This window comes from Antennarius striatus, chromosome 9 (genome assembly GCF_040054535.1).
Source record: "Antennarius striatus isolate MH-2024 chromosome 9, ASM4005453v1, whole genome shotgun sequence".
Classification (NCBI taxonomy): domain Eukaryota; kingdom Metazoa; phylum Chordata; class Actinopteri; order Lophiiformes; family Antennariidae; genus Antennarius; species Antennarius striatus.
In genome coordinates this window covers 15,770,569-15,782,924 of record NC_090784.1, presented here as the reverse complement: position 1 = coordinate 15,782,924, position 12,356 = coordinate 15,770,569, and the positions used below count along the sequence as shown (strand labels likewise).

Below are 12,356 nucleotides of genomic sequence, written 5' to 3'. Positions count from 1 at the left end.
CACAATCAAAGTGGAGTTAGGCAGCGGTTTCTAGCTTTCAAAAAGTCAAAAAAGTCAAAAGATTTAATAAAAAAAACCCCAACAACAACAGAAACACATAAAACATGGACGCTCTGATGTTATAGATATATACTTTATTAATTCTCTCTGACAAAATAAAATTACAAAATAATTTCAACCTCAAACGGCACTTTCCTTATTCAGAATTATTTAACGTATTGTTAATACATATATCATAATTTTCATGACAAATGAGAAGAATACTATAGTTTAGTAATATTAGATATCAGCTATAACTGCGTTTAATCATAGTGGTAGAAAAGACTAAGCAATACAAAGCTAAATTTCGTTAACAGCATACTATACAATATTCCAAGCGTATGTAATTCAGTATTCCGGCCACAGCATGTCGCTATAAGACAGTTGTTGAGATCCATTGCAAGGATAGGCTTGTGTTTTTCTCGTCACACCATTAGAATTCCTCTCAGATATACCTTCATCTCCCCTTCTATGTTTTATTTATTTCAAAACATCTGCACCTTCATGGCCATTTATCCTTTATAAGGTTTATTTGTGTTCCCTTGTGTGAGTCCACCTTGGTCTGTTTTAAAGCAGTGAAGAGCAGTCCATGTACAGCACTGTAACAAGTCCATGCCCAGATTTTCACAGTTATTCCCTCACAAATATTGTCAAGAAATCTGCAACGCCTCCTGCCATCTTTTGTCTCCAGTGACAGCAGCGTTCCCTGCCTCTTATTGAAGTCCATTTAAGAGAGAGCACTTTGGTTGTTGAGGTGTGTGTATATTGGTGTGCATGTGTCGTGTGGGTGTCTCGTAGTTGAATTAATCAAATGTTTGAAAGTATTTCTTTACATTCGTGATAACAGCGCGGTTGCAAGTTGGAAAAAGGACTGGCAGTAAGATCTTCGTAGAGGGTCGTAGACACAACCATTTACTGTGAAAAATATTAACCATCTTATGATCACACAGCTATTATTTTTAAGAAAACTCAATTACTATTGTAGAAATCTCTTTATATAAGACTTTCAGAGGGTGAATATGTGTTAATTTGACTTCACATCTCTGTAGGAGAGTAACCAGGCTCTTTATTGTTGATGGATTGTGTTTGGTTTGTTATTTGAATTGCTAGCAGCATCTCTTGTAAACTATTACCTTTTCAGTTCTTCCTCCCAACAGCCATCCCAGTATGATGAGATTCTGAACGGTTGATTTGTCAGGATATTAAAGGTAACATTCACAAACCAAATCTTTTAAAGTTTGTGCAGTTAGCTGTGTAGTTATGATGTCACAGCTGTGTGTTGTTACTCTGAACTACTGCATTAGCTCAAACCCACAGAAGCTAAATCATTTGGATTAACATTTTTTACAGTGTGTCTACAATGCTTGGCAGTGCTCTGTGGAGTTCGACAGTGCATTGAGTGCTTGGCAGTGCAGGGTTCAGTATTGTCTTCTGGACTACTGCATTCAAGTGTGTGTGTGTGTGTGTGTGTGTGTGTGTGTGTGTGTGTGTGTGTGTGTGTGTGTGTGTGTGTACATATACGGTCTGCATGGTGAGATATTGTGTACTTATGTTTGTGCAGTATCAACTTGTATTGCGTGGATGGTGTGTTAAGTTGTGTAAGTTTGTGTGTGTGTGTGTGTGTGTGTGTGTGTGTGTGTGTGTGTGTGTGTGTGTGTGTGCGTGTGTGTGTGTGCGGTGCATGCCACTAGTTTTTTTTTTTTTTTTTTAAATTATGGTCGTATTGATCGAACCTTCTGTTAAAGGGATGCTCGTTAACACACAATTAGCATTCAGATAGAAAATACATCATAAGGATAAAAAGTCATGGTCATTAATTCCTGATGAGGAAAGAGAAAGACTGGGAGAGAGGGAAGGAAGGAAAGAGGGAAAGAGAGAGAAAAGGCCTTCATCAGTAATTAGAGTGGATTCCATTGATGAGCTGAGTTCATATAATTATTCCGAGTTATTCCTCTGCCCCTCTTCTTCCTCCTTCTGGTCCTCACTACCTCCATCGCTCAGCTTCTTGACATCTTTTCTCTTCACACCTTTCGGAGTCTCCATTTTAGTGTCATTTTTTCTTCTCTTTTCTTTGTCAATGAAAGCGCCCCAAAGTCTCTAACGTGTCTCATCAGTCATACTGATCCTCAATCTTCATCCTTTTATTTCTCCTCTCAGCTCTGTCTTCATCTCTCTCTCTCTCTCTCACTGACGACTAGTTTTAGAGAATCATTTCTCCTCCTTCCTTGTTTCTCTCCCTTCGTCTGAAGTGAGAGGACTACAACAGTCCGTTGATCCTCCGAGTCAATCCTCCGGCTCCTCCCTGTTTCTCTCCATGTTTGTCCTCTCCTGGTGCTGTGAGCCGTCTTCAGCAGCTAGAAGCGCAGGTGGTGAGGTTGGGGCTAGCCTCCAGGCTCCCCTCTGGGCTTAGCTGTGGTGCTGAGAGAGGAGATTCCAAGGCCAGAGTAGGGATCTGGGTTGGGGGTGGGACTGGAGATGCAATGGGGACTGGGGAAACTGAAGCTGGAGCAGTGCTTAGAGAAGCACCTGGGGACAGCGGGACCATAGCACCTCCTCCACAGCTTCCCCTACCTTCCCTCGTATCCCTTTCTCGAAGCAGATGGACAAGTGCCGCATGCTGGGCGCTGAGCGTGGCTGAGAGGTGGGCTGGCAGGGTGTTGAAGCCTGCAGTGAGCTGCTCCACCCGCTGCTCCAGCGACAGCATCTGGCGCTCCAGGTCCTCACTGCGGTCATTGAGCTCCGACATGAGCTCATACATGACGCTCTGCATCTGTAAGACAGGAGAGGAAGGGAGGAGAGGAGAGTTTGTTTCAAGTTTCCCTTTTTAGATTTAATAAGAAGAGACGGTGAAGGTAAAAAACAAAGTGATGCAAACATGGAAAACGGAAAAGTATGAGGCTGGGAGAAGTGAGTAAGACGCTAAGCAAAAGGAAAAACTGAAATCCGAAAGGGATTGAATGAAGAGGAGGCTGGAGGGAAGCCTCTATGTGGGTGTTAGAACATTGTGAAGAAGAAAAAGAAAGAGACTAGTGAGATTGAGGAAGGCCTTGTCCCTGCTTTGCACAACCTGGCCTCCGTAACCATGGCAAATACACAAATGGCCAATTGAGATGGAGTCACTGAGACGGCATAATTGCTAAATATTTGGTGCTAAAGGCATTTCTCTCTCATCCTTTTTCCTTTATTCAAGCATGCATCTCAATCCCTCTCCTCTTTCTGTTTCACACACACGCACGCACGCACGCACGCACGCACGCACACACACACACACGCACACACACACACACACACACACTCGCTCACATTCTCACTCAAACACCCACACACTAACAAAAAAAAACAATTGCGCTCCCCTCTCTCCTCTTATTTCCTCCACACTCTCTCACTCAGTCATCCCTGTTTTAACACTTTCCTGGTTTGTTGCTAGGAGACACAAAGCCACAGAAGTGAACAGGTCAGCACTGAGGAGGACTGTTGTTATACAGGGCGAAGGCATGTTCAATATGAGTTACTGTTACTGTGAGGTGTGCATGTGTGTGTCTCACCTTTGAGAGGTCCACAAGTGTATTGGCCTGATCACTGAGTTTTCTTTGCTCCATTTTCACACTGCGTAATCTGTAAACACACATATCAAAAACATACACAGTTGAAATCCAGAAAATAGAGTATGGATTACAATTTCCAAACCCATTAATCACACAGAATGTTTTATAACACAGTAATTATATAATGCAGGTGAAAATATACATAGATTTAATAGAGGAATAGATGAAGACATCAACTCTCTTCAGTCCAGTTAATAACAGGACCTGACAATAAACACTAATTACTGAACTAATGGTCTAACATAATTCATCTTGTCAAAGAGGGAAAGAAGCAAAACATAGATGAAGGTGCAAAAATTGATTTTGGGTCATTTAATCTTGTGATTGTTCTCAAATCTAAATATTTTATGATCACAGAATCAGTAGTGAAAAAAAAGCCTCTTTACTGTGATGCTAGACAGAGGATAAAAGAGATGTACAACAACCTTAGAAATAATTTTTAAAAATTATTTTTAAGGTTGAGTAAAAAAATGTTTTTGGCAGAAAAAAATCTGATCATGCAAAATTAGGTTGTGCGACACTCTTATGTAGTCATATAGTTTGTGTATGCTTGTGTTGGTGTTTGTGTGTGTGTGGTCTCACTGATGTATAGCTTGCAGGAACTTCCGCTGGTGCTTGCGGACTCTGGAGTGGTCGATCTTCTTCATCAGCTTGGTGTGTTTGTAGATGAGCCAGGTTTCCCTCAGCACGTTAGCCGCTGCATTCTTTATCTGCTCCCAGACAATCAACACACACACATGTGCACATACTGTCAGCAACAGGTAATGTTTGGCAACTGATGCAGGCAACAGGTTTACCCAACCCTGATCTCTTTCTGTTGTCCTTTATTTTCCATTACCCCTTTTGAAGAAAAAGGGGAAGCATCTTTCTGTTTTCAGAGGCTGCCCTCATTCTCTCTGTCTCACTCGACACTCACTGTCTTGCTTGCCAACGTTTTTCATAAACAGCCTTCTCCTAGGGGAGATTTGGCAATGAAAACCAAGAGGAGATTTTCCCTCACACACACACACACACACACACACACACACACACACACACACACACACACACACACACACACACACACACACACACACACACACACACACACACACACACACACACACACACACACACACACACACACCCACACACACACACACACACACACACACACACACACACACTTCTCTTTTCTCTCTGTATTTATGCTACATTATATTGTGAACAAGTCCAAATGGACCACATTATCTCCTCTGGTTGGAAGTCATTCCTGACCAAACCTCCTTCCCTCTTACAGTATATTTGATTAAGGTTGCGACTGCAATGAACAATAATGGTATGACTTTCCATCTTAAAGACAATCCTCATCGCTGCAGAAGAAATGCACTGCAGAACTAGCCTGTGTAGACTTCTCTTTTCTTAAGTTTCTATGTCACTATAGTTTAATAAAACAATGAAGTTTCAGGATGGATTTCCGACTTCTATGGACAACATTAATCTATATGTGTTTTTTCCTGTATGTCTCAGGTAATGCATATCTCTCTAGGTTACTAGGAATTGTAAAACACACCTTGAAAGAAACCATTGCAGGAGGATAACATAGAGAAGGGAGAAAGACTGTAAGGACGTAAATTGAATGAGAGGCTTCAAAGAGATGTCGAAGAGTGAACAAAGAACAATCCTAGCCCAGTCTGAAGAGCACAAAAGACCCCAACAGATTGGCTAATCAGCACCAATCCCATGCAGTCAAGGACTGGGCGCACACATGCACGCCTACACATTCACACATGTAGACAAACTCACATGATTGGCTGTAGATGAAGAGAGAAGGAGGCCCCAGGCCTTGCAGATGTATTTTCACTGACACAGAGGACGTCAAACCAGGAGGAGCCATTTCAACATAAATATAATACAAAACACCCCTTGAGGAGATTGAGTCATGCAGCCAACCAATCACCCTTAGTAATAGCTCCCAACAGTATGATTTATAATCACTATACAGTGTGTTCATTGATACATTATTCAAATATGGCATATAAGGCTCAAGAAAATAATGAGACAAAACAAAATATTTATGTTTAGTTCACACACTGGGACAAATGGGATTTGGGTGCAAATACAGGGAAAGCATAGGTAAACCCTGCGATCCCATGTTTCTCTCTGAGTCTCATAGTATGTCAATAGCTCTAGAGGCACAGTCGATGGTTCACTGTAAAGGAGAAGAGAGGTGGTGAAGGAGGCATAAGCAGTCTATAAAGTGTGGACAATTGGGATGGATCAATTCAAAAATAGAACTGAGGGAAATGGGTTATGTAATGAGGTGCGTTGTTTCAGCACCATGGATTCATTCTTGAACAGCAACCTTTTGAACTATTCGCAGAGCTACGGTCAGAGACATAGATTTTAACCGAAATTCTCAAAAAAAGATAAACTAAGATAAAAAGTAAAGGAAGCTAACAGTGGAAAAGATATCAAATGAAAACCCAGTTTATCCTAGACCTGTACAGTCATATAGAAAGATGTTACACAATCAGGTCATGTAGTCAACCCACACAAGTCAACAAACAACAAGTGTGCAAGTGGTTTTGTGGCCTGCCATTACTACAGGCAACAACAAACAATGCCAGAGACAAAACATCTCTTATGATATAAAATATCTTTTTCAATTCATCCATTATGTATAAGTTTGAATCCAAGCCAATATTCAAATTATGTAACATCTTTGAACACACCAGAAACTCAAACACATTCCTGAACTTTCATGAAGTAGTGGAATTTGAAATTACCAGCCTTTACTTTTCCCACATTCACTTTCCTGACTAGTCGGTGTCATAACTACCTGCACAGAGCTGCACACTCCATATAAAAATATTCCCTTCTTAGCTCGTACTGAATGCTGAAGAGGTACCATCTGAATAAAAAATCTGGTTGGTACACCTACAACCTCAGCGCTGATGTCCAACTTGTGATTAGTGTCTTAACGCATTCATTTAAATTAAAAATTGCTTAGAAAATATGTCTGAAACCAAACATCAGTGACAAGAAGGAAAACCTAGAACAATACGCAATTTGTCCAATTTTAATCATGAGCCAAATTACTGAGTGGCACACTTGATGCCACTCATATTGGCAAATTGATGTCGGATCCTATTTATCAGCTGATTAATCACTGCTGGCTGAAGGAATTATGATGAATGATGGAATCTTTGCCTGGCCGGTTCACCGGGGATATTCTCACATAATCTCTTGATAGCTGTCCATCAGACCACAGGGAGACCTTTGCCCTGCTTCAGGCCATTTAATTAGATTAAGCAAAAGCTTCACTCTTAATTTAAATCCCAAGATCTGCTCTATGTCAAATATCAGGGATGGAAAATACCACCCTGCTTCTAGCTTCATGATAATTCGTCCTACCAGTGTATATATTCTTTTTTTTTTTTTGCTCTTTCTGGGAATTAATGTAGAAAAAAGGTAAATGAATCATTTCAAATATTTAATGATATAGATAAAACAATAAAAAACCTGACAGGAAAACTGCAAAAATAATCACATTACTCCAACAGCAGCCATTCCTGAACCTGACAGAGTGTACATGTATAACCATGTTAGGGCCATATGTCCGATGTGGGTGAACAATGTTCTAGATGCTCCGATACAGGGGATACCTTATGGCAGGCACGAAAGAAATTTGATTAGAAAAATCTCAGCATGTGGAAATGTTGATGATTTACTGTGGAGTCTAAATAAATTGTAAATATAGGAAGAAACAGAAAGAGTAGAATCAAATATTAGAAGAAAAAAAAAAAAGGTATCACAAATTGAAAAAATATGAAGTGACCTCTGACAATTAATTAAATTAACGTTTTCCATACATTATTTATGTTGCTGGAATTTTTTCCAAACATAAAAGGAAAAGCTAACAAGCCTGACCCTTCCAGACCCAGGACATAATTACTCCCTACACCTAATCGGTAATTTGTTGGGCTTGTGGAGATTCACTAGTGTTTTCTGAAAGAGCAGAAAACATAAGCAAACAGGCCAATTACCTGGGCAACAACCTCCCATGTGCCACTGTGATATGTGGCCTCACCTGCTCTGACCTTTCTCTCCAAACCATGGTGAAAAAAAGATAAAAACACGTTTGTCTCACAAATAATCACAAACATTCACACATGCATGAACTCACAGCAGCGCAAAGCAGAGGCTTTGAACAAATCAATCAGGGCTCACAGAATTAAAATAGCAACTGGCTTTCGGTGCTTTTTCGCTTCTCCTGACTGAGATTATGAGCATAAATCCAATGTAATAACCATCCATATGGCTAGTGTCTGAATAAACAGGCTATTGGAAATGAATCATTTTGACTGTGGAGTGAGAGGTAGCTGAGTCGAAGTCTTTTGGGATTCGATTGCTCCTATTTGGTGAGTGGTATAAACGCTGTAGGGCATAGCAGCAACCCCTTCTTGCCTTGATCCCCCAGTGTACTCTGAATATTAAAAGAGGGTGAAGCTCTGAACATGCCACAGGGACTCGTAAAAGTGCTCTGAATTAACCAATGGCCAGGAGTGGATGCAGAATACACATTCAGAGTGTAAATTTATAGAATGACCTTTCATAGGATGACCCCCTCTTTTCAAATTTGCTAAAAAAAAAATCAAATTTTTTGAATTAAAGCACTGACTTCAGCCATATTCCCCAAATAATTGGCTTATTGCTTCAGTGAGTGACATTTAAATAACACGGAAGTGTCATCAACAGGAAGACGCCACTATCTTACTCCACTGATATGGTGTCTATGAGGTCTTAAAAAGTGTCCTATTTTTTCAGCATGAATTCTTGCATGTTCAAGGCAACGCAACCAGCGTGACTGATTTAAGAACTAGTTCAGTATGGAGCAACGCATGCTTCAGAAACTAAAGTGACAACATTTCAAACACATTAAACCCTCAAGACAAGAACTCCTGACATCAAACATCAGCTCACACATAGTTGATTTGGGGGACTAAGCTAACGGTTATTTAATTAACATACACATTAATCCTATCAAAGGGAGAGGAACACTTCACTGAATGCTGTGTGGAAGTTAACCCTTATGAATGATTAAAAAAAAAGAAGAAAAAAAAGCCCATCATTCTCTCTGATGAGGTTACGAGGTCCTCTGCTCCCAATCTGAAATTTAGATTTCAAAGTTTTAATTTCAGTCAGAGGATGAAAGTGGAGAGGGGTTAGTCAAAAGATGATAAGTGAAAATGTTGAATTATGTATCAGTAATTGTCAAAAATAATACGCATACTTGGACTAAAAGTGATCTGAGTGCTACAGATCATAGTGTGGCTCTGGCTCTATACCACTTAATTGCTGGTAAACAACCACACCCGATACCTCCTCCACACAACACACACCTAAAGATGAAGACAACAACATCAAACACAGATATTATCAGCAACATGGTCCACTTGTCACTGATTGGCATTTAATTGACATTCTTGTTGATCCTCAAAGGGAATGAAACGCCATCTCACTGATGTGGAAAGCCAGTGTATGTGTTTTGGTGTCTATGTGAGTGTGTGTGAGTGCACATACAATGACAGCAGGATGTAAAGTCGTTGCATTATTCATTAAAAAGCCTTGATTGATTGTATTCCCTTGTTACGATCATATGGCAGAGACTTGCCCCGGCCATGTAAATCAATGTGCATACAACAGCTTCAATCATTGGTCTCTCAGTAATAGAGGGCAGGAGACAATTACCACTGCATAAACCAAAGACCCTTTGAAGGAAATGTCACCAAGCAGCACATTGCATGTGTTGAATGAAGCTGATGAATCTCAGTTAACAGATGAATGGTTTTGTTAAGATTGTGGTATCATTTATTCAACGAGGACATTCACATTAAAATGCATCATGCGGCATTATATTTCATATTGCGGCAAATAACATGTTATCTGCTTGAGTTTTATTTCTATTTATTCAATGAATAGCCTTGCAAAGGCAAAGTTACTCAAAATGTTTCCTAATTTAGTAATCAATCATTTCAGAACATGACAAATGAATAGTTGTAGGGTATGTGGAAAGACCGTTGGGTAGCCAAACTACTTTGGAAAAACGGTTAAATCAGTCATGGATGAATGGATGGACATAAGTGGTTTTACTAATAATATTCTAATAAAAATGCCAATTTATATAACTAACTGGACGTTTCCTCATCAAAGCAGCTCTGGACAACTATGATCAAAGGCTGAACAGGTCATAGTTCATCTATTTCATTTAGATAATCTAGTACACACCCTTTTATTTCACTTTCCAAAAATGATTTTTTTGCAGGTTTACATGATATTCTTCTAAATAATAATATTATAATGTAATCATGTATGATGTCACTATATGTAGGATATTAACAGGCTACAGTGGAATTCAAATTTAACCATAAATTTGTAGCAGTTTTACCTTGAAGACAAAATACAGCAACGCTCGAAGATTTATGAGGCTGCTTTTAGTTTAACACTAATATTTCTGACATTGGGTATTATCAAGGTAAAAATTACAATGCTAACACGCAACTATGAAGTTACGGTGACATGTTCAATTTCCTTACAGTCTTAGTTTGGAATGATACAGTGCTAAAAGAATTATGAAAAGAATTATGAAAAGAATTATGTTGGATTAAAAAATGCAGTTAAACCAAAATTTGCACTTATAATACAATTAATAACTTCCAATTTAACATTCCTTTAGCATCAGACACGAGGCTGGAAATTATGACTCGATATGCTCACCCCGCAGTGCATGCACGCGCACGCACGCACGCACACACACACACACACATACACACACACGCATCGAAGGTGTCAACATCTTGTGAAAACACTGGATTGGACTCTGGGTGACCTGGTCAGAGCCTGAAGGAAGATGAGGTGACAGTCTTTCTTTGCTTAACATTCATTATTTTATCCTCACTGAAACTATTGATCATCCCACTGTGTTTAGTCCCACAGACACCCTACTGCCATAATGTAACCTACATATTTGATATGGGAGCTATTTTAAAACTTGAGTCTTTCAACCACATGAAAAATTGAAAAGGACCAGAAGAGAGGAGGGTGAGAGATGGGAGGAAGGGGCCACAGAGGTATGGATGAAGGGAAAGAGGAAGAGTCAAGGGAAGGGGGAGAGAGACAGAGGGAGAGAGTGAGAGAGCGAAAGAGGGAGAGAGAGAGAGGGAGAGGGAGAGAGAGTAAGAGGGTTTACAGTGATAAATGTCAGTGGAGAATAGAGACGAGGTGGTCATGAGGGAGGAAAAGACTGGAGAGAGATGGTAAGAGAGGGAACATAATAGAGAGGGCAAAAAAGAGTTGACCTTTTATCATCTTCTTTGCCTCAAATAACATTCCACTCAGTCATAACAACACAAAGTGATGTAAAGGAGTGTGATGGAGGGATGGTGGCTGGACACTGGGCTCTCAACTACTTTATCTTCGAACCTAAAATAATCTGACAAAAAAATGTGTGCTTTAACAATTTATAGTCATATTTATAGCCATAAAGAATGCAATTAACGATAGCTCTGTTGTATTTATGGATGAGTCACTCACTCACTCACATGACCGACATCACACAAGCCTACACACCCTTTTGGTGAGTTGTGTATCCATCATGAAGTTGTGCACATGTTTCTCGGCCTTGGTCAGCTCCAGCTTCCTGGCTACCACGGCAACCACCAGAGCTGTACAGCCTGCACCCTGCGAGAGAGAAGAGGGAGGGAGAGGGAGGGAGGGAAAACAAAGCACTGAGTCAGTCAGTAAAGAGGAGGAATTGGTAAATTAGTGCCTTTTGGCTGGGGAATTGCAGGGAGTGAGGACAAATATAAGAAAGGGAGCTGCATGACAGAAGGAGAAGTGAATGGGAGAGAGGAAAGGATTAAGAGGGATAGCTTTGTTCCAGATTCACATTTCCTCATATTGAGAGACAAGCCAAGTCTATTTTTCAATTCCAGTCCATCTGGAGTAAGATCCCTTCCATAACACCTCTTCGTGGAGAATTTTTAACCCGTATAAGATAACATAACGCGTCAAAGATTACACAGTGTACATCGTCTTCCTTTACCGGAGGATTGAGGCCTTCACAAAATGTAAAAGTGTAAGGCATAGAATGGTTTGATTGTACCCCACCTTAGCCCATGAGAAAATATGACAAATTCATACAGAAGATTGACAACAGACTCTCAACTAGAAAGGCATGATTGAGAGGAAAAGATGCAGCAACACAGGAAGGAAGACAGACTTAATTAACTTTCAGATTAGACAATGTTTTCAATGGGACTGTCGAGTGCTTACAGGTTCCTCTGAAGGGGCAGGCACCGAAAAGAAAAACAGAACGACAGGAAGAAAAGATAAAGTGAGAGTCAAGTAATGAGAAAATATTTATTGGGAAGGAAGGAACCTCAAAGGGTGTGGTTAGAGAGGTGAATGTTAAAGACGAGGTTGCGCCACGGATGGGAGGAGAGAAAGATGGAGAAGAAGGCAATGTTAATGAGGTCACATATCTCCTGATAAGTAATGAATTGAGATTAAGAGTGTTTAATGAAAATGTATGAGCACTCTTCTTTCCTGCGTGCCAGTGTGCATCTCACAGTGTGAGAGAAAGTGCAGAGGAAGAGTAGAGGAGATAACACGAGGAGTTACAGACTGAGAGTGAGGGAGCACGCAACATTTCAAAGCGTTTAGGAAATA

At 40.2% G+C, this 12,356-nt stretch overlaps 1 protein-coding gene across 1 annotated transcript in view; it reads right to left on the bottom strand.

Moving 5' to 3' along the window:
• Positions 1-1,879: 1,879 nt before the first annotated feature.
• kcnn3 (potassium intermediate/small conductance calcium-activated channel, subfamily N, member 3) overlaps positions 1,880-12,356 on the bottom strand; it is a 46,740-nt gene continuing 36,263 nt past the window's right edge. Inside the window, exons 7-10 of the mRNA XM_068323711.1 lie at positions 11,256-11,366; positions 4,227-4,354; positions 3,585-3,654; positions 1,880-2,809 (exon numbers count right to left, since the gene is read on the bottom strand). Of these exons, the coding sequence (XP_068179812.1) occupies positions 2,387-2,809; positions 3,585-3,654; positions 4,227-4,354; positions 11,256-11,366 (732 nt within the window). The 3' untranslated portion in view covers positions 1,880-2,386. The remainder of the gene's footprint in view (positions 2,810-3,584; positions 3,655-4,226; positions 4,355-11,255; positions 11,367-12,356) is intronic.